Source organism: Toxorhynchites rutilus, chromosome 3 (assembly GCF_029784135.1).
Source record: "Toxorhynchites rutilus septentrionalis strain SRP chromosome 3, ASM2978413v1, whole genome shotgun sequence".
Lineage (NCBI taxonomy): Eukaryota > Metazoa > Arthropoda > Insecta > Diptera > Culicidae > Toxorhynchites > Toxorhynchites rutilus.
The window spans coordinates 180,579,178-180,602,427 of record NC_073746.1 but is presented as its reverse complement, the minus strand read 5'-3'; the positions used below and the strand labels follow the sequence as shown (position 1 = coordinate 180,602,427).

Here is a 23,250-nt window from a genome sequence, read left to right as displayed (position 1 = left end):
TGATGATCAACCGGCACGTTACTGTGAATGGGAATAGCTACCGCTCAATGATAATCGAATATTTTTGGCCCGAATCGGATGATATGGACTTGGACAATATGTGGTTTCAACAGGACGGCGCCACAAGCCACACAGAGAATCTAACAATCGATTTATTGAAAACTAAGTTTGGTGAGCGTGTTATGTCACGAAATGGCCCAGTCAATTGGCCGCCTCGGTCGTGCGATTTGACACCGCTAGACTATTTCCTGTAGAGCTTCGTCAAGTCTATGGTCAATGCCAACAAGCCAACGACGATTGATGAACTTCGCACGAATATCGAACGTGAAATTGAAGCAGCATCGACCGTGTACTTTCACATGAATAAAGAATTTCATTGATATCAAAAATCCCTTTTTGGGATTTTTGGGACTTTATAGCGCTCTTATTGAAAAACCCTTTACAATGAATGATGGCTGGTTGAAATAAATAGTGGAGGTAGAAAAGGATTTGGATTTGGCAATGTCAATTTATCAAAGTGTTAATCAGAGAGTGCAAGTAATGGTCACACGAGGATCTATGGGAGCTGAGCTGTTTAGTGCGATGGAATCCGCCCGAAGGAATCCAATATCAGCCTAAATCTGACCGCACACATAACTGATTGTGTCGATGTAGATCACGCTTGAGCTGATACAATTTGATTGCTCCGAGTATCATCCCGACCAAGCCGATTTGTGATGAATCGTTTCGCATAGTGGTTTGAAGTTGATCAGAATGTTGTATTGTTACTATTTTTATAATCGTTTGTTTTTTGTTAAGTTTAGGAAAGAACTTTTATTTCATATTAAAACAAATAAAGTGATTATTCCTTACAATGTGTTTATATTGAAACCCATCTCACTTATGTCTTGACTGAGCCCCTTTTCTGAGAGACAAATTCCACCTGGAGTATATCGGCAATGTTGGAATAGATCATAGCATGGGTCAACTTTGAACCAATTAATGGTATCACAAACGTATCGGACCATTGATGTGTTTTTGACATGGCTGCGAAGGATATGCTTCATGAGTCCAAAAATCACCTCTATCGGATTGAAGAATGGACAATACGCCGACAGAAATATTAGTATAATCCAAACGATCCAGACGGAGTGGAACCCAGGACACATTTGCAGTTGTGAGTTATGCAAAACAAACTGCCGACAATACTCGAAGAATTCAATTTTTGTGAACGTGCCTTCAGTTGTGAAACTGTCCAGCATTTCGTTAACTTCCAAAAAGCAGAGAAAGGACACTCGTGGTTTTCGACAAAATTCGCTGCGAAAGATGACCTTTTGTCCAACCACTCCATATCCTTTACGACACAGCATATCCCTGTTGTCGAAGCTCACTTCATCAAGGAACACCAGGTTGTATAGAACCCGTTGAATAGAAAGTAATTCCCGTGTGAAGCGCATAATCTCGTGTTCTTGGTTTTGAATTGCCCGGCGCTCAATCGACTTCCATGAGAGCCCAGCATCGTTAATTATGGTACAAATTGATGCTGTAGTAATAGTCTAATGGTACCGAAGCTGGAACTTTCGTTTCGCTTCATTTAAAAACAGAACCGGTTCTCTTGCATACAATTGTACCAGCCAATGCCGCACCTTCGCACTGAACTTTTTATATGGCGTTTTTCTTTGCTTTCGGATCTGTTCGCAAATTGTGGAAAACGATTTTCCATAAATTCTTGCTGAATCCTTCCTACAGATGTCCAAGAAGTAATGGTCATAAAGGGCATGATAAACAGTATTTTTATGAGCATGCTGATGGTGAACTTGCTGAGCAATAATGCTGGCCATTCTAATGAAAAAGAAAATTTATCTTTTAGCATAAAAAATCTTCCATTGAACTTTTTTCGTAAAACCAACATTTCAGTGAAAAACAACACTAAGCTCGCAAGATGGTAAACTTCTGTCAAAATTTGCCAGCTTCACTTGTTTTGCTAGTCAAGTTCGCTTCACTAGTCGATCTAACGAACTCCGGTTTTGTGCATAACCGACAATGTATTAACACGGAACAAAAAGTTGCTTCACAGTCATATTGAACAAAAAAGAATAACTTCAAAATCAATTTCTGAAAAATGTGTGATTAAACAATGGTTTTCTACTGATTTTTACTTTTATATAACGCGTTTCAATTCGAAGTTTATAGCTATGCATGTGAAAAAAAAGTATAGTTATTGTGCAACTGTTAAGGGAAATACTGCAACTGTTGAGAGAATACATGCATATAGATTTAAAACTTTTCTTTAAAAATCGTTGATTAGGTGAATAAACATTGGCTTCAAGAACTCCATAATAACGAAACGTCTGAGTTATGAAACGATATGCTGGTAGAAAATTTCAATAAAACAAAAAGATATATGAAACTTATTCCTATTTGGTATGATTTTAGGAATTTGGAACTGAGAAACGAGTCACGACTGATCATGTAGTTTGTAGAAATGTAGTTTTTCTCAAAATGAAAACATATCTTTACATCTGACATTACTGATCATATAGAAAAAGAAAGTAACAGAAGTCTTTCCAGTCTGCCAAATAAAACATTTCAATTGAACTCGTGTACTGGAATAGGATATTTTGCTCGCCTCGACAGTGACTGAAGCCGAGACGAGATATCACTAGTGTATACGCACTATTACACCCAAAATAAAGTAGCGATTACACCGTTCCATTTCGCCCGCGGAAATCTCTGACAAGTATTTCGCCTTGGAAGCCATTTTTCGTTCCATTCAGCAGTTCTTGCACAATCGCGACAACACTAATCTTCCACACCAACAAATCTCGCCAAAAGAGAAAAAAAGGTATTAGAAGAAAGACGAGAATTCATAAACGTTCGTGTCGGAAGTGTTGAAAAAATACTTTTTCGTCCCACTCGATGTGCTGTGCGTGATTTCTGGTTGAACATTTACTCTGCTGGGAGTGAATGCAAGTTGGATCTAGCGAAGGATATAGGAATTCTGCCCTTTTTCCACGTAGAATTCTTTTTTCGATGGCTGGCTGGCTGATCGACTAGAGGAATATAAGGTGTCTCATCTGTCCAACTAACACCCATCCCTATCTCGCTCTCTCTCTTGTGTAGTGGCCCATTTTGTGCATAATTGAATGAGAGTATGCGTGCGTCGTTCACGTTAACGGAAAGGTGTGAGTGTGATTATTACTGTGCCTGTGCATCGAGCCAAAAGTCCGCTTGCTCAAGACTTCCGCGAGAAAGTTTTACTGAACAATTTGCAATTTTTGACAAAAGTGGATGAAAGCCTTGTTTTTAACTACGATCGTGGAAAGTGCCTGATTCAGCGCGTCGAGAAATTGTTGTGTAACTCTGGTGTGGTGTCTGTCCGTTTACAGAGGCTGGTGAAGGATTGAAAGCAAAAAATCGAGAGCAATTTCGACGGAAGAAGGTTCCATTTCAGACAGATTTCTGTGTCCTGCCTGCGGCCGTACTCTCGATGTCCCGCTCTCTTTCTCTCTAGCATATTTTTCTCCCATTGGTGACAACACGATTCTGTGAACATTTTCCCGAGGAAGAAAAATAGCGAAAAGAAGACTGTTCTTTCATTATTTTCTACACGACTACCACTACTAAGCGCGGAATCAGTGTTGTCAGATGCAATTTGCGAAGATGTTATCACTCCCAAAATAGAAGATTGTTAAGTGGAACAGTTTTACTTATTTTTTTTATTGATGGTGTGCACTGAAAATACTGAGATAAGTATTAAATAAATGTTTTGCTTCCAAGATAAAACTAAAGTAGAAGAATGTGAAACCATACATAGTAACGTCGAGAAGTATACTGTGCGATCTGGCAGCACGGGGATATCTACTACAGTACGACAGTTTCTTCCTGAGTCGATTTTCCCCTTCTGTGCGTAGTAGCGGTAGTAAGGAAATAACATTTTCAATTTATCATCGGCCTTTTTGATATTTAGTGGTATCTGAAGAGGCCGTACATTTTCAGTGAAAACTGACGAGAAGCAAAAAAAAAGGGTCTCAATTAGTCGGATTCCTTTCTTATCCTGTCGCTGTAAATGTTTGACATGCCATGAGAATTAGCAGAATCGAAGAAAGAATGGAAGAAAATAGTTCGCTGGGCCATCAAAATGGTGGCGGAGGCCAGCTGGGTGGTATCAGTAGTGCCGGAAGTGGCATCCAGGGAGGAGGCGGAAGTCTCGTAGGAATCACAAATAACAGCCCGAGTGGGGGAATGAACAACAACAAACCCAACAGTATCGGAGGCACAGGGAACGCCAACAACGCCAGTGGCCAGGACGAACAAAACAACAAAGCTGCACCGACCCAGTACTCGATTCCCGGTATATTGCACTTTATCCAGCACGAGTGGGCTCGGTTCGAGCTGGAGCGCTCCCAGTGGGACGTGGATCGTGCTGAATTACAGGTAGGTTTAGCATAGAAAAGCAAACTAAATTTCCTTGAATTTGAGGAACAACTAATGACCGTATTGACAACAAATCGATTTGTCAGTTACTTATCAGAACAATGAAAATGTCGGGAATACTTTCAGTTCAAGGTTCTTATGCGTTCTTTGTTACAGCATTAGGCTCCAAACACTTGATTAAGCCTGTAAGATTCAAATTAAACAAGAGTATGAAACATAGAGTGAAAAAATTAATTTAAAACAAACGTAAATTATAAATCAAGCTTTGCATGTCCATCTGAGTGCTCCCGTAGCCAAGTGGTTAGCGTCACCTAACATGCCGGGGGTTCGGGTTCGATTCCCGTTCTGGTCGGGGGAATTTTTCGTCAAAGAAATTTGCTCCGACTTGCACTGTGTTCACGCGTATTCTAGAGCTTGCCACTCTGAATACACTCAAGGCGTGTTATTTGGCATAGAAATCTCAACCAATTTAGAGGCGAATGAACTTCAAAGTTTAAAGCCTCTTAACAACAAAGAAGATAAGATAAGATCTCAACCAAGTACGGTAAAATTGACGCAAGTAATACTACGTTGAGACGGCGAAGTTCCTCTAGGAACGCTAGTGTCATTTAAGAAGAAGAAGTGTCCTTCAATAAAAAAAATTGCACAAATCAAACGTAAGTATCAAGCGATTATTTTGCAAAGAGAAGCAAACTTGTAAACACTGTTTTCGTCGGTCTCATTCATATGTGCCATCTGTTCTCGGTCAATGATCACCTTACACTTGTGAAACGATGCAAAATCAGTCAACAAAGAAAAAAAAACAGCTTCACCATAGCACCACAACTGATTCCCAACATGAATGTAAGTTGTCATAAAAAAAAGTCGCACAAAAACGGGTTACGTTCCGGTTAATGTATCCGTCGATAACACTAACTGAGCGAGATAGTATCGAATATAGGATACACAGAGATAGAGGAGAATCCCCGCTGAATGGAAGGGGGAGAGAGAGAATGGGAAGTGAAGTGTGCGCATTATGGGAAACAAGTAGAAAGCTAGTGTAACGTGAAAACATCATCGTTCTCCAGTTGGTTTCACTCTTCGTCAGCTGCGCTGTTATTGAGAATTCCAGTTAAACACAAATCTAGTATAAAGTAGCGCGCAGCAGAGAACGCGAACAAACGGTACCACTTTTTGACGAGTACGATTTAACAAGTCATCAGAATTTATCCGACACTAGTTCGATGCTGTATCGGGAGTGCAGGATGACCTTGAACCACGAGTGCCCAAAAGGCGTTGACCTTTACGTTACCCATTGATGCTGTTACACGAGATATTCCCCAAGAGAGCATGTGATTCAATTTCTCTTGATTGCTATTTCATTATGACATAACATGGGATCTAAAAATAATCTGTCTGATGTGTGGGTAAATTATTAATAAATTATGTTGTTGATTTGATTAATGCTATCACGAGGAATTTGCAAAGGAAAATCAGAGTGGTTTATACTGAATGGCAGCTATTCTAATAAACAACATACATGAATTGTAATTGATAACTATTTTTCAAGAATTTAAAATTTCTTTTCCAACTCTACGATGATAGCACAGCTTTAAAATATAATCTTTGCATACAGCGATAATATTTTTGTCACGACTATTTTGGATCTAAATATCCACGGATCTCACTAATCAATGTTTAATCAAGTTGTGCTCATTTAAAATACTCAACAAATTCGGGTACAGATTGTATATCATCGATGTTATTGAATGTGTAGCTTTGCAATTTTGCTACTTCTGGCAATTATTTTCTACCTGTTGTGGCACCGCTGGAAACACTGTCAGATGATACAAGCGCTCTCCAGCGGTGAGTGCGACAACCGGCGCACAAAAAAACGTCATCGACAACAAAATAAAAACAAAAACAAAGTATAAGGTTGATGAGTATACAAAAATAGAAAATTGTGAAATTAATTAAAGTTAAAATAATTGTTTATCTGGGGTAAATATGAGTGAAATGCTTAACATTGAAATTGTATTGATGAAATGATAATTAAATATAGAAAACAGGAGGATATTAGGCGGAAATTAGCTGGTTGAAGAAAAAGGAAGTTGTAGCATAGAACTGCTCATGTGAGTAACAGTTTGTTACAAAAAAAATGTTATTATTAAATAAAGTTCATTTCAGTTTTGAGCTGCTGATAAAGAAAAAAAGTTGCTTCAAAAATCTAGTTCAAGACAACGTCCGAACACTACCGCTCTCTGTTATTAACATTATTCCCGAATTTAATGTGTGTTCCCTGAATGATGTGAACTCTGTACTTTAATGAAAGCTGATAACTTCAAGAATTCAATGCATTTTGGTATTTTTTAGTTTCAAAATAGGGCAATAAATTTTTGCCCTCAATCCTATTACACTTAGTGATGAAACGGATAGTAGTTCGGTCGGATACCGGATAACAGATATCCGGCAAGTTTCGAGGCGGGATGGCCATTCGACTCTTTATTTGCGAATACGAAACTTGGAAAAACTGCATGTGTGCATGAAGCATTGAAGCAAAACCTAGTTTAAAGTGGGTCAACTCAGCATGGACGGTCCCCATGTTAATTGGAGAGTAATGAAGCAGTTGAATGAAGAAACCTGTGAAATTCAAGACAGTCAAAACTAAGAGCTCACGAATATAAGTACCGTTTTGTCTCAAATTCCGAACACTTAAGCTTTGATAATTATAAATCAGTGTCTCATTATTCAAAATGGTACTTCTTTGCGAAATTAATTTGATTTTTGGATACAATAGAGTCTTTTTTCTTTTGGCTACAAAAAATTGATTTACGAATGAATATTCATGGTGAAAAACTAAAAATATGTCACTGACTCAAATTCCGAACACTTTTGTGTCTCAAATTCCGAACAGCAAAAGTGCAAATGATATGTTCTTTGTATATTTGGAAGTTAAGGTCCATAATAGGGGCTGTCTACGGATTGAGGCCTTGGTCACACGAATCAAGCGCCCTCATAAGGCGACGTCCAAGTCCGAAGTCTTTGGGAACCACTGACGACTTCATACGTCAACCGGCACAAAACCTGTCTAAGAAAATCAATTTAAACTCTCGTTGGTTTGCGCCTGGGATCGACGTTTTGCAAGAAATAGAAATGAGCTTGCAAACATTTGTTAACAAATGGTTTTTTCATATTGTTGCGCCAGAATTGGATTGTTCTTGTTCCCCAATTCGTGAAATATTGTTTTATTTATCTGAAGATAGTGTGTTCAAACATCTTCTGTCCGGAATATGAATCATGCGTCGAAACTTGATTCAACTTTCGAACAAAAAAGGTCTAGGTTATGGGGTCTTCGTAGCCTAATTGGTTGCGTGTCCGCTACTAACCGAACAATCATGAACTTAAGACTCAGGGCCCTCAACTGACCATCTTTATGTGTTACTAGCTGACCCGCCAAACTTCGTCTCGCCCAAAATTTATTTTTCGTTATCACATCCGCGTTTTCTTATGAGGCGCACGTTAATGGGTCCAACTGTGTAATATACAACATTAGAAAAAATGTACACGATAAATTAAGCTCTTTTTTATCCCATCCATTTATTAGGCTCATTTAGCAATTCAGCTGTCACAGAGCCGAATTTATTCGTATACATTTTTATGTTAAGATAAGTATTGTTGTATATTACACAGTAGCCATTTTTTTTTTGGCTTAAGATTCCTATCCATCGATAAACATTCGTTTTTTTATCTATAACACAGTAGCTGTTTAGGCCTAAGAATATTCCAATTCTATCGATACACAACACATGCCGAGTATTTCAATTCTATCGATACACAACACATGTCGCCTTTTTCAGCGTTAGAATATTCCTATTGTTCGAATGTTCACAGTTGGACTATTCACAACGGGACTGTTGATATGAGGCTTCCATTGCTGTGTTAGAATTAGCACCAAATACCGATGCAGCAGATCGTAATGTGAGCGGTAAGGGACTGGGATTACCGACACATGATGATTGTTGCGTGGACGTCGTAGCTAGAATAACACACAAAGATGGTCAGTTGAGGGGCCCTGAGTTATTAGCTCATGATCGTTCGCTTAGTAGCGGACACGCAACCAATTAGGCTACGAAGACCCCCGAAAAAAAAATTAAAGCTAAAAATTAAGCTCTGTTACAACTGAATTACTAGATGAGCCTAATAATAAAAATAAAACAGATGGGATATAAAAAAATAAAATAAAAGATATTTTTCATACTGTTGGGCAAATAACGGATTGGATCCGGAAGAATTGTACAATACTAGAACGTAGATATTAGTGATTACTACTAGTTACTACAATACTAGTCGGCTTGAATTGCTTGAAACTCTAATCGAATGGTATTGTTTACGCCGGGCTCATAGGTAGACTCGATTATTGGTATTGTCTTTGATACATCTTAAACGTACAATCCAACAGTTTGCGGAGAGCAAGCAATACAAAAATTATATGTTGGGACTCGGATGGATGGATGCAACGGGAGATAATGGACAAACCATGGTTTCTGTTATAGCATAGAACCATGATCAAATACATTCGACACAAAACACGACGAGCAAATATTTAATTCTTGTTTTTCTAAAAATGTTTTTACCTGTTCGTCAAACCTGTCAGTACATGGTTACGATAAATAGTTCAGTCGATTTTCGGTGTCCGATACGGAGGTTTGCGTTGATTCTGGACTTCATTCAGCATTTAGTTGAATTGTATCAGGAGGTTGGACCATATTGATACAGTCTCTTGTTTATCCCTATACGAAAGTTGCGCATAACTTGGAGTTTGTCGGTCCTTGAGAAATTGTGGAGCCCATTGAAAGCTCGACTTTTTAGCAACACGATGTTTTTCTGTGTATGCTTAAAGCTAAAATTATTTATTATTAATTATTTTACTTCATATTTTAATTCAGTTCTTACAAATTTGGTGGGCTATGGTTGCAGAAGCGGTATTGGGTCTAAATATTTCCAAATTTTCCAGGGTAAAAATTTGGTCCATCGTCGATTAACCGGGCTCATGCCTGACGGCCTCACGACATACCCCTTTTTTTCTTTCCACTCTTCCGGTAGCTGTTCCAATTCTCAGTTCCTGAGCATCAATTGGTGCATAGTTTGTATAAGTTTTGCCAGATCTACATTGCAGAGCTTCACTGCGAGGCCATCCTTACTAGCTGATTTGTGGTGGGTTTAGTTCGACGGTAAAATAGATGGGTTTGCCTCGAAAAAAAATAATAAAGTAGTTCAAAAAGCAAACGTGCGCAATACACAGTGTAGACAATATTTTATTTTTGCTGTGAAACGTGTAGCAAAAATCACAGACTGAATACAATTCGCCTTGGCTTATGTTCAAAGCACAATCGATTGGATTTGCTTACTGTTCCACATAACCAATCGAAATGTAGTCATATTTAAAATGGGTATTGACACTTTAGGTGGCCTACGGCTAAGTGATTGACGTTGTCAGTGCTGGTCATACATAGTGGGTTGAAAACTTTTCCATTAAAATAAATATGTCAATGAAATCTCAAACAAGTTCTCATAAAAATGGCACAATAGACATGTCTTTGAAGGAAGGCGTTTCTTATAAACACGACAAGTGTGTATCGTGTCTTCTTTATTTCACCCGAGTGTGAAAAAAAGTTTTCATATCAATTATATGTGCTCCCGTGGCCGAGTGGTTAGCGTCATAACTAACATGCCGGGTGTTCGGGTTCGATTCCCGTTCTGGTCGGGGGAATTTTCCGTCAAAGAAATTTCCTCCGACTTGCACCGTGATCACGCGTATTCTAGAGCTTGCCATTCAGAATGCATTCAAGGCGTGTTATTTGGCATAGAAATCTCAACTAAGTACTAATAAAAAATGACGCAAGTAATACTACGCTGAGACGGCGAAGTTCCTCTAGGAACGTTAGTGCCATTGAAGAAGAAGAAGAAGAAGATATCAATTATATTGATTCGTTTTTTTTCAATTCTCCTAGGTACATATTCATTTGCATATGGAATATGAAAAAAAAATCCATACGCTACATATATGTGTTACAAAACCAGCCGATTGCCAGCTCAGCTCTCAATTGAGGAAAAGAATAAAACAGAAATGCAGAAAGTTAATTAGTTTTAGTTCTTATAAATCGATAGACTATGATAGACAACTAACAATAGAATAATGTGGACGGGCGCCCATTCAGAAGCATGAAAGAGCGAAAAAATCCACAATCCGAATCAATTTCTGTAAGACAAGGTCATATTGATTTTGTATCGCCAGAGAAATGCATCTCAGAATATGTGCAATCCATGGATTCCAATGGTGTCTCCAGTAAAAGTTGTGCAACGAAACGTGAAAGCTAGGTTACTGACGTTCAATGTTTCATTGCCAGTCTTTGTTGGAAAAATCTTAAGTGACATCGATCGAACCAAACTGGTTGCGTTTCACAAAAATAAAAATGCTCCAACAAAACTCTCAGTCCAGAATTTTAGGTAACCAATCATACGTCTGCTGCACGTGCATCTTCCACGGCAACGCTCTTCCCGTGCCATTTTTATTCCCTTCATTCTGTGCCTCGAGTGACGTTAGATAAACGATTTCCAGGATAGGGTAACACAAAAGACTCGAAACATCTAATATCATTCGGCGAGCAAAATAAGGGGGATACAATATGATTATGATATCCACAGGTAACATCCCTTTATTACTCGGGTTCGCTTTTACACTTATTTATTTTGGGTCATTTTACAAACCGTCCTAATATCTCATCTTTTCAGCCCTTTCACTGGGAGAAGCTGTCACAGGAATAGCGCTAATTTTCTCGTGCCATACTTTCCTCACCCACGCAAAGGTTGACACACAAATGTTGTTTGTATATTTTAGACCATCTCATAAGCAACAAGAAGAGCATTAGCGTACATCTTGAAACGTGTGGGTGAAACATTTTACCACACATCTAATTTTATACTTCGATACTTTTTTCCCAGTGGCTTTGTTTGAAGACCTGTACAACGCTACCTTAGGTGAATGTCAATATCATGGTCATGACGCCGGCGTTGCGTCTGAGCCGAGAATAGAGGGGAAATTAGATAAGACAATAAGGAAGCGCAGTCGTGTGCTCTCCCATTGCGCTTGTTTCGTCGGATCCCGGCCCAAAATTAAACCCACTAAAAGTTGTTGGCGCTGACACAGAAGTGCTCTTATTGCCTATACTCCATATGTCTTTCTTCAAATCATATTGAGTAATATAGAGATCTAATCGCTATTCTCACGCACTTATAGGGCTCCGTTAATAAGCAGTCGATGTACAGCTAATAGTTAACAGACTTTCGCTCGGTTCAATGGTTACTCAACGGCTGAATGGTGAATCGATATGTGAAATGGAAAAAAAACTCGCCTATATTCTTCGTTTATCCATCTCTTGCCAATAGTGTATTCCACATAGTCGCTTCATAGCGATGAGTGATGTTCCGTATGTACATACGAATGTCTCCGTGCCAGACGACGAGAGAACTTTCCACCCTCACCCCGCATTCTAAATGGTTAGCAGCAGAAGTTATTGTTTGATGTTGGGAGAAGTTTTAATCAGTTGGAGATGACAAAACCGTTTACCGTAATTTTAGGATTCATGTGGAAAACAAAGAGTAGTAATAGAGGAAACTCGTGGGGCTGGGGATTCGTGTTAGGAAAACATTTCGGTGTAGCAGGATCCATCGTGATTTATATGCGAGAAGAACTGCAATGCTACTAAAAGTGTAAACTTATTTTATAGCAAATAGGTATATGATACAGGGTGGCTCACAGCAGTGTGTTTTGGAAAACAATTAAAAATGCACTATTTTGTTTAAATTTTTAGAAATTTGAATAGCTGCCAATTATTATTGAAATACTCAGATAGCCTATACTTCCGTTCTACGCATAGTTGTCCCATGTTCCAAAAACAGCAACTGAGAACACGCATTCAAAATTTTCTAGCATATTTGTCTAACAAAACTTTAAAAGCATTTCGGTTTAGCAATACACCGGGCTTTTTATATGCAGAGAACTATCGTTTAATGAAATGTGAAAAGATCCTTTCATTTGAATCAATCAATCTTGGTTACAGGCTTGAAAAATCATGGTGGGACAGTTATGCCTAGAATATCAACATGGGACACTTAAACTTGATGTTGTTTTTTGAAATACTGGGAACAAACAATAAGCTTTTTGGTTTTTTGCCGAAAGATTATGCATGAAAACATCGTTTTATGAAGAAGGGAATGATCTGCAATACTTTGCAGAATATAAATCTCGTTGTTACAGGGCATTCGCTAACAAGGTGTACACGTGTTCTGTAAAACTTTTTTTTTATTTGTTTGAGAATTAGTGCATTCTTCCAAACCTGAAATGAGTACATTGGTCCTGTTGAAAGCGTAACATAAACTTGAACTTATTATATACTTGAACCGATTTATTTGCTATGAATTTACAAAAAATATAAGGTGGGACAGTCATGAATATCAACATGGGACAACTGAGCTTGATGTTGTTTTTTTAAAACCTGGGAACAAACAATAAGTTTTTTTTTAGTTTTTCCGAAAGAGTAGGCATAAAAACAGCGTTTTATGAACAAAAGTGAAAATTTTCAAAAAGTAACATGAGACAACTATGCGTAGAACAGCAATATATGTGTTTGATAATACCCATACCCTTTTATTTTGGGTCTTGAGTTATGGTATACACACGAAAGTGTTTATCGTGAGGCTGATCTCATTACCTGTTTTTTGTAATGCAGTTATTATCACCGGACTGTTGTCGTGCCGTACATTTCGCTTTTCAATGGGTGGTTTCGGAAAATTCACAAAATGAGTGGTGTGAAATTTGAACTCGGACTCACATACGCGCTAATAATGTTACCTCTATGAGTAATTAACTTACAGGGAAATATATTTCCATCACTTGCTTTTTTCAACCTGTTGAATTATTATATCATTGGGGATCGAGTTTAAAAAACAACATCAAAAATCGAACGATTTTCTAGCCGCATTAGTGAAATATGAACCATAGGGTTGATGTTTCAGTAATAGTGTTACAATAACGCAAAATGTCGTTATTAAAGCATTTTCTGAAATAATTTATCATTATCAGATGAATTGTATGGCTTTGAAAACTCATTACTACATCTAATTATTTAATAATTTATTCGAGAGCAATCTGCGAGTTTCTTACACTAAATTCGTAACGCAACAGAGAAGTTTTATAGCGTGAAATATTAATGTAAACGCCATTCCAACGAACGTTGTTTGTCTATCCCATTTCATGATTCTGCGGCATCTGGAATCAATTAGACCAAAGAGAAGTTTCAAACCCAGGGCTGCCAAATTTAATTCTGTAGTATTTTCTGAAAAAATCTGAGGATCTGTATTTTAGCAAAAAAAATCTGTATAAATAATCTATATCGAAAAATGAAGGAATTTTTTTTTATTATAGTAATTTTTAACACATTTTGGCTAGTTCGTCATTTTTACTTTCATTTTTGGAAGAATTTCGGGAGTGAGAATTGAACTCATGACCTTTAGCGTGAGAGATATGGATGTTACCATTACGTCAGATCGCCTCCACAGGAAAAAAATAAAATATAGGTTTATTTTCATTATGAATTGTCTGTTAATGTCGTATCAATACAACAAATTAAACCATAAAAAGGTTTTCTCATAATCTTCTGGATTGTATGATGTTTATACATGGTTTTGTTGAACTCTGCCTTCAAATTTTTCATCAATTTCATCCTTGAGTCGATACATAGTACTCCGCTTCCAAAATAGAGTCTATAAATGTGGGTACCAACAGATTTCCTGACTTTGGTTGGCATTGTAGTCGAAAATATTCAACAACAATTTCTCATCACGCCTTTTGACATCCAATAGCTGGGACCAAGTTATATCTAAGTCGCTCAATTTTTGCCCAACAAGATTCGTCTTGATTAGCCTGAATTCGTTATCCAAGCCTTGTCTTCCTGCTTCAGAGAATTGAGAAAATTGGTGCATCATCGCAGTCATTAAGGTTTGGTAGCTTGACGAAATTTTGAGTGGTTTATCGAAGCCACGGTTTTGATATCCGGATAGCTGAAATCAAATCGCTTTGAAATCTGTTTCACGAGTTCAGTATAGAAGTCACGACAAATCGATTTGAAGTTCAGCTTCCACTGTATCCAACGTACACATCCGCAGGCCACTCCAGAAAGTCTTTAATGATGTGAAAGATTAGTTCCAATTAGCTCGTACACATCCGCAGGCCACTTCAGAAAGTCCTCAATGATGTGAAAGATTAGTTCAAATTAGCTCAAGTTGCATCGATGAGGCATCGTTGTACGTAGCTCTCCAAACATACATTACCCAACATGATCAACAATAACATTCTTGTCTCATAATAAAGTTCGCAGAATTGAGAACTTTCTGATTGAAAAGTGCGATTGACGTTATTGATGAGCTGTAGAACAAAGTTCAGGAACTGCATAATCGGTTTAGTCATAGGATAGTTTAAATGAGTCAATTGGCGGATTGATTATGGTCATATTTAACTTGGAACGAAAAGTTTAAGCTGTTCAAATCGCTCAATATTTCGTATAACTGCCTCCAACTATCATCTCGTTGCGTTGCGTTCAAAAATTTTGTAAATCAAGGTATCCACTGTAGTGAAATTAATATTTAAAATAGAATTTTAAAATAATCTGTAAATTCTATATCTTTGCTGAAAATCTGTAATTCTGTATATACAGATTCTATATCCGAAATTTGTCGAAAAATCTGTGAAATACAGAATGTTCTGTATATGTGGGAACCCTGTTAAAAGCTGTAGGACCAAGTCACCCCACAGAAACGTGTCCACATCACCCCACACATCATGCAAAAATTGAAATTTAATTTATTTCATTGTTATCAAACTTCCAGTTTCGCTGCATCAAATAGTTCCTCTTCTGTAGGCGAACAGAACATTATAAATTATAAAAAAAATAATCTGAATTGGGCCGTTCTTTCGAGATAAAAGGGGTGTTCAAATCACTCGTAAGTGGGTACTGAAAGGCATAACATAGGGCCCTATTATAGAAATCGAATCGAGGATTCGATACAATCACTATCACTATTACACCGTGTAAAATCTGGAATTATAGAAATCGAGGAAAACAGCTCGATTCGTTACTCTGCTCGAATGTCAGTGGCGTTGCAGAAATATTTTGAAACGAGTTTGAAATGTTTCACAAAGCACTATGGAAAGGATGTCAAATCTTTCTTTGAGACATCTGCTATGAAAGTTATAAATATCTATATTTCCAAAAGTGTTAATATGGTTATGTTTTGGAGAAAACTGATATTCCCTCAACGAATGAAGCTCGATAGGCGTAATGCATGCATGGGTGTGTAATAAAAACGACATCATTTACAAAAAATATAATTAATAGAAAATGAATCTTTGCATGTATTTTCACAACTGCAATTTTTGGAATTCCGTAAGGAGTCACACATGAATTTTTTTGCATGTAATTCTCTAGCATGTAGCGTTGATTTCTTGTTGCAGCGGCGTCAATAGCTTCATTGTATTGGGCCAGCACCTGTGGCCCTGAATGGTGATTTGTCTGTCCACTCATTTTCAGCCACTAAAATATGCGCTGGAAGTATGTTCTGCATTGTAAATTACAACATGATTAATATAAATAATGCTGGATTGAGCACTTACCATGTATAGATTATTCTGGCAGCACCGTAAAACAAATACTGATCGAAACAAACGAACATGTGTTGAAAATTGCATATATTTAAGCGTTTCTGAAATGTTTCCCAGAGGAAAATATCAAGGACGCAAACCAAATCAAAATAATTCTCTGAAGATATGCAACAAGTGAACCAAACAACTCGAAAAGTTCTGACATTTGCATCGATAGCTATCACTCGCTCGGTGCTATCGAATTGCTCGATTTCTATAATAGTAAAATAGAGCTAACGAGCAAAATTATTATCGCCTCGATTTCTATAATAGGGCCCATAAATTAGAATAAGAGATTGATTCGCTGAATGATGTTTTGTTTCCTCGTTCGCGTGAAAAATCAGCGCTAGATTGTGATTACAAATCGATAGATCGCGTCGGACAAGGTGTCTCTTGGTGGTGATGGTATAACCGGAGTCCAATCTTGGCAGGTCTTTTCAGAGGCATTTCATATCAGCAGCATGAATGAAATTGTTACAAACGTTCCCTGACCTTCACCAGCCACTAAGGTCGAGAAAAGCTGTTACCAAACCGAGGTCCGGCTAGAGACCCGCAGGGCGGACTGTTCACGGATCTCGAACACCCTCTTCCATGCGGGTTTATTGTATAGGGGCGTTCTTACCCACAATGAATCAACTCAAAGTGAGGAAGGACGACATTTCGGGGTTCTAAAACTTTTATTTACTTCTTTTCTGATAAAATATTACTCACGGCACTCTGATAGAGACTGGCTGTCACCGTATGTTGCGACTCCAATATATCGAAGGAAACTCGGGAAACTGACACTGTGTCCTGGAATTCGGTCCTCCTGTTCGAGTGGAAAACTCTTCCACAATTCGCTCGGGTAACACTCCCCACTATTGGCACTCGCACTTCACACCGAAACGGATCTTTTTCAATTTCCGTCGCTCGCTTCAATTTTTCACTCCGCGCTTTAGCGCTACCCACAAAAGTGCTTTCCTTTTCGATCTTTTTTTCCGACCTCTCCTTCTCTCTTTCTTCGAAAAATTTTCTCCCTTTCCCACTTCTTTGTCATCCTTTTTTTTGTTCCGTAGGTTCGCATTTCCGTTTAACGTAAACATCGCAGGGAAGATTGAGTGGAGATTGGAATGACTCAAAAACTGACTGATGCAACTTTCCCGTAGACGTTAAGATGGCGCTAGTCGCATGCTGTGCGTTCGTGGGCTCACACGTGCCCACGAACACACAGCATGCGACGTTCGTGGCGTTCGCTCACACCGTAACAATCGAGCACCCTTCCCAGGGGCAAAGGTTATGTACTTGAAAATCCAAAGCGCTTCCTGCTCTGATCCTATCAGAGGCTCATCCAACGTCAATACTTTTTGAGCACACGATATCAGTCTTACCACATTACTAAGCAAATGTTCAATTTGGGTTAAGGATTCTTCGTTTTCTGGGTTACTTATGTGTCTATTTCTACCGTTTCACGGCTTTTGTTTTACAGACAAGAGTAAGTTGAATAATTTACCAACCCTAAACACGATATTTTTCAGTAATTTTAGTATCGTAGTTGGAGGATCTCATACCAACAACGTTGGAGTTTAAAGTCGGCAATAGAGGATCGATAGAGGTATCACTTGCCTTCGCTGTCTCAAACCTATTCGAAATATGGGAGAATTTCAAAACCAATATTTGTTACATCCGGAGTTCCTCAAGGCGCTCATTTGGGGTCACTTTTGTTCATTTTATTTGTTAATGACGTTTGCGTTTCTCTCAACAGTGTTAAGGCACTTATCTACGCTGATATGAAGCTGTATATGGAAATAAAGAATGAAGAAGACTCTCAAACATTCCGAAATGAAGTTAACATTGGTTTTAATTGGTGCACTAAGAGTTTATTACAGCTCAATGTTAGGAAATGCACTTTGATGACTTTTACAAGAAGAAGAACACCATTGAACAATAGTGTTAAGCTGGGTTAAGCTTGACATCATATCACAACGAGTGGACTCAGAAGAAATACAGTGGAACCTCGGTTATCCGCGAGCGGATGATCCGCGATGCGGTTTATCCGCGAAAGCGAGTTCCATAGTAATGCTATGGAATTATCAGTGAGGTGTAGGATTTTGGATTTTTGTTTTGGTCATGACTTTCACATTATTTGACTTCTGGTCTACACAACCTTATAGATGGATAGTTTAATGATTCCTTTATTGATAAAACATAGTTATCATGCTGAAATATTGTGTTTGCATCCCTTTTTTAGTCATGTATTGCATTATCCGCGATTTTCGTGATCCGCGGTGGCCTAGCCAGACTATTCCGCGGAAAATCGGGGTTCTACTGTATTAGGAAACCTGAATTTTTACGCACCGGTTAGGCACCTGAGAAACCCTCACGTTTTCTACATAGATTACCGAAGAACGAATTATGCCAAATATAGTCCTATTAATCGTATGATGAGCCTCTGTAACGAACACAGTGAAATAATTGATGTAACCATGTCAAGGTCAATGCTCAAAGACTATTTGAATAGAATAAGATATAGTTAAATTTCACTGTAATATTTGGGCAGCATATTTAGTCTACGCTGGTTTGACGAAATGAATAAGTAAATAAATATATTTTTTTTATTATGTAACTTGTTAAAATCGTCTTTTGAATTGAACGGATAAATTATCCAGCCAACTCTCTTTAGTTTTTTTTTCTAGTTTTAAGTAAGTAGTTTTAAATAGTATTAAGAATGTATTGGTCTACAATTTGGATTGACGACAATAAAATAAATAAGGGTTTTGAATCTTACGCTGCAGCAGTTACATTTTTGACCAGCAACATGGTCTCTGCAAATTTGGTGCATCGTTCATTGCCCACTCTCTTCGGTCTCCTTCGGTCTTGGATTTCATAGTTTTTTAATGATCAAATTCGTACCTGATCGATTATGTACCGTACCATCATTTCCGAGTGACATTGGGCATCATTGCGTTCCTTACACCTTCTTGAATGACACTAACGTCCCAAGAGGACTTTCGCCGTCTCAAAGGCACAATTCCATCGAGGCGACACTGAACGACATTTGATATGGATAATTCTATTGGTCAAAGATATTGTGTGAATTTGTTGTATGAATGACATAAGCCATTGGTTTTCAGATTTTTTCTGCCAGACTTTTGCGCGGATAATCGGAACTCTACTGTAGCTTTATAATGCCTCTCTCATAGAAGTTTTGGTTCTGATTAGCGAAAAACTGTAGTAATCGATTTTTACAATCTTCTCTTAATCCCTATTTCTTATCACTGAAACAGTTTTGCAATGCGAGAAAAAGGTGGTAACCGCTTGGTGCCTGGCTCAGACTATGTGGTGTATGCATTAAAACTTCCCAAACAAGCTCTCTTAATCACTACAGATGTGTGTGGCCTAGCGTTTTCCTGATGGATCACAACATGTCTTCTGTTGGTCAATTCTGACCTTTTCTTGTCAATCGCTAGCTCCAAACGATCCAGTTGTTGACAGTAGAGATCTAAATACAGCCTTTAACAAATGTAACATTTTAAGGAATCTTCAAAAGATTATAATTCGAAAACCACTTGTTTATAGTAGGGCTATAATGATTGCCAACTATATCTGGCTATTGTTCGGTCGACGTAAAGTCTTATTTTCGTTACCTTTGCTTCATTCACGCATCTATTAAATATTGATTGACGTGATAATAATTCAATTTTATTCATTTTGAAAGGGTTTCTACCGTATTGCAACAATCAATCGCCCCCTCGAAAGAAGACAGTCACAAATAAAAGTTATGTTGAGTTATAACATTTTTGTGAGTCCACCCCCGCGAAGGTCGCTAATCAGCTGAGTTTTATTGTTGTTTTATTTTTTTTTTTTCGCTGTTCGCGTTTACACTCGATCACACATGTAGCGCAGCAGCAGCAGTAGCAGCAAAATCAACGACCGCACCCGACTAAGTGTTTATTTACGCCTTCAAGCACAAAAGGGCTGCACATACATACACACACACACACACACACGCATGCATGGGACACACGTGAAACAACCGTTACGTGTGAACGGTGCAAACATTCAACTGTTATTACACTTCGGTTGGAATTTATAATGTAATGATGGCCCATCACGCTTGCCTTCCACTAAGTCTTTAACACAACGGCATGAATGCAATTCGATACTATTTTAAAAATGTTTCAACCGTTTATTTCTTCCTAACTCAGCCGGAAATGTGTTCGGGGGCTGAGTAATTTAAGTAAGTAAGTAAGCAAGTTTGATACTCAAAAAATTTACTGTTCGACTCTGGAAATATTGGTTTTGTTAAAGTACCCTGCGGAGCAGGCACTACGAAGTTATATTTGAAGTTTTTGAAGCTAATTGTTCGAATTTCAGTTAGGTCTAATAAAATACATTATTTTCTCAATAACAGAAGTAATGCAATTCGTACTTTCTGGGGAATGCATCGATAAAGATTACGTTAAAGGTTCCTCGAAGTTGACTGTATTTTTTTATTTGTTATTCAGCAGGAAAGAAGTACACTAATTTTTTTACGCGATTTTTATGCGATTTTCTTAAAATTAAGCGATTTGCTTGAATTACATAAAGAATGAATTCAGTGTAACTCAGAAAAAAATATATTCACAACCAAAGGACTTCAGCATTTCATGCTAAGGTACTTCTATCAATATCATGGTCCCGTGCAGGTTTATCCATTTCGCAATTCGAATAGTACAATTTGAAACCAAAAGTGAACAAATCTCAAGTTGGATGACTTCACAGTTCGATAGACGTCTGAACACAGGATCATATTTCCCTTACAATGAAAACCCTTTATGAAATCGGTTTCTCAACCACTGGTCTGGGTCGGCAGGTAAGTCTCAAATCCTGTCCAGGGGGCTTTGTGTGAATGTTATATTTTCGTGCACTGAATGTAGGAATCGTTTCGTCGACTGGTAGGAGCGGAGGGAGCGGATCGCCCCCAGGTGCCCGATTTTAGGGGTGCAGAAAGAACCGAATTTATATGAAGAAATTGGATAAATATGATTTATTCCTTTTCTGGCGGGGTGATGGGGGTGCAAATCGACTCTTCCGCCCCGGGTGCGCAAGCTTCGCCACTGTATAGGAACGGATGTTTTCCGTTTTCCGTATGGGAACCGCGGGTAATACCGACAGTGGGGGTAATATGGACAGGTGGTTGATTTTTATAGTTACATTTTGAATTTCAGATTTCTGTTAATGAGAACAGTTTGTACATGTTATTCTTTAATGATTAAGCTACCCTATGGCAATGAATACTGATCAAAAGTAGAAAAGGGAGACGATAACCGAAAATCAGATATGATTTCGCGTGTGGATGTAAATTCAGCTGCTTCGATATTAAGCATTTTGAGTGGTTTAATAATAAAATCCAATACGCTGATGGTTATATTTCGGTTTGTGAGTTAACAGAGAAACGATATTAGATATGTACGGAAAAGTAAATTAATTTTTGAGTGGAAAATTGTATTTATTGAAATAATTGTACTGGTGGGATAAAACGGACAGTTGCCAGTGGGAGTGAGATGGACTGTGAAAAGTCTGTTCAATCTATACCTAAGGAATGCCCTGCGTCTATAAATGGAAATCAAATCGCCAAGTGTGGACTGTTTTGAAGCTGACTGGAACCAAAAGCAAAATAGTTGAAGGTCTGTCCGTTTATACTGTTGAAAAGTATAATATCACTTCCAGGTGGATTAACACGATTTTTTCATCTCTTAACGGACATTCGTGATGAGTTCCGACGTTGTTTGAATAAAATTATTCCTTTCACGAGCAATAAACTTCTACGCTTCATATATTACAAAACTGTCCATATTCCCCCAACTATATGTCCATATTACCCGCATAAAAAAAAATGTACTTTTCGATATGTTTTAATTTCAGTGAAAAACATTGAAAAACACTTTTTTGTAAAATTTTGGCCAATTAGGTAGAAAAACAGTATATTGAATTGCAAGAATCTGCAGAAAAAAAAGGAAAGAAACTTGGGAAACATTAGTTTCCAATGATATAATTGTTCTAAATAAAGTTCTTTTTAACATGTCCGTTTTACCCCCACCTTCCCGTTCCACGAATCTTTCCCTTAATGGAGTCGATAAGTTGTTGAAGCTTGGAAGTAATCAGAAATGAAACGACATTCGGACACGAAACATTCTGAGGACGACACCAAAGATGTGAATCTTGTGTAGAGATGCAGGGCCGCGACAACGCTTGAGGTAGTCCATGGCAAACGTCCAATTTTTCTTCATTTTCCGGACATTTCAACTGGATTTAATGAATCGTCTTACATTTTCTTCAATGGTTCAAACACTTGTGCAGTAGTAGTCTAGAGATTTTATATCACACGATCTAGACGTCCAAGTTACAGATCTAAAAGGAGAGGGGAGGATTACTCACCAGACTCGTCTCTAAGTTGGTCTATGTTTCACGTGTTGTGTGGAAAATAGCACGCAGTAGTCATGTTGAAACATATCGATCATATCCAATGCTGGCATTTGGGGCAAAAAAGTCCGTAATCATAGACCGATAGCGCGATTACCCATTGACGTAACGTGGCCCTCATCTTCATCTTAACAAATACGGACCATTAATTCCGTTAGTCCATAAAACACACAAAACAGTGCATTTTCAATATTGCATGTAGCTGTTCATCACATCGAATGCAATGATTGTAATTGTTGACGTATACATTCAACCAGAATTGGGATTGACGCTGAGCACTAAGTTTGCAATGTTTACTAACATTTGTCGAAATTAGATGATGAAGACAAAATTATCAAATAAGCATTTTTGAGCATTTAAATTTTTCTGAATTTTGAAAAAAATACAGTGTAGTGTAGCAGCACCATTTTCAGATAGAAGAAGACGCTCCGGAAATGCAGTTGTGGTTTTATATGAAGAACGAATATCATTAAGCGACATCTCGGCTAAAAAGGAACAACTGTCCAAGGTTTCAGTTGAATCGGAAATGGTCGATCTGCCTCTATGTCCGAACATGCGTGGAATGCCTCGATACAAACTAAGCATTTCTTACATTGAAAGATATCAAGAATCATGCGTAAAATATTTCGGAAGTAAAAGTTTGAAAAATGAAACTTCGA

General features: G+C 38.0%; 1 protein-coding gene and 1 pseudogene across 8 annotated transcripts in view; one reads left to right on the top strand and one right to left on the bottom strand.

The window, feature by feature from the left end:
- Window positions 1-848: 848 nt before the first annotated feature.
- LOC129773697 (uncharacterized) lies at window positions 849-1,820 on the bottom strand (annotated as a pseudogene).
- A 993-nt stretch (window positions 1,821-2,813) lies between these two features.
- The window catches only part of LOC129775217 (striatin-3), a 42,127-nt gene continuing 21,690 nt past the window's right edge, over window positions 2,814-23,250 (top strand). For 2 of the 8 annotated variants that reach the window (XM_055779627.1, XM_055779619.1), the window contains exons 1-2: window positions 2,831-3,047; window positions 3,950-4,416. In XM_055779627.1, coding sequence (XP_055635602.1) covers window positions 4,063-4,416 — 354 coding nt within the window. In that variant the 5' untranslated portion in view covers window positions 2,831-3,047; window positions 3,950-4,062. The other 6 variants (XM_055779623.1, XM_055779626.1, XM_055779620.1 and 3 more) reach the window with 6 other exon arrangements.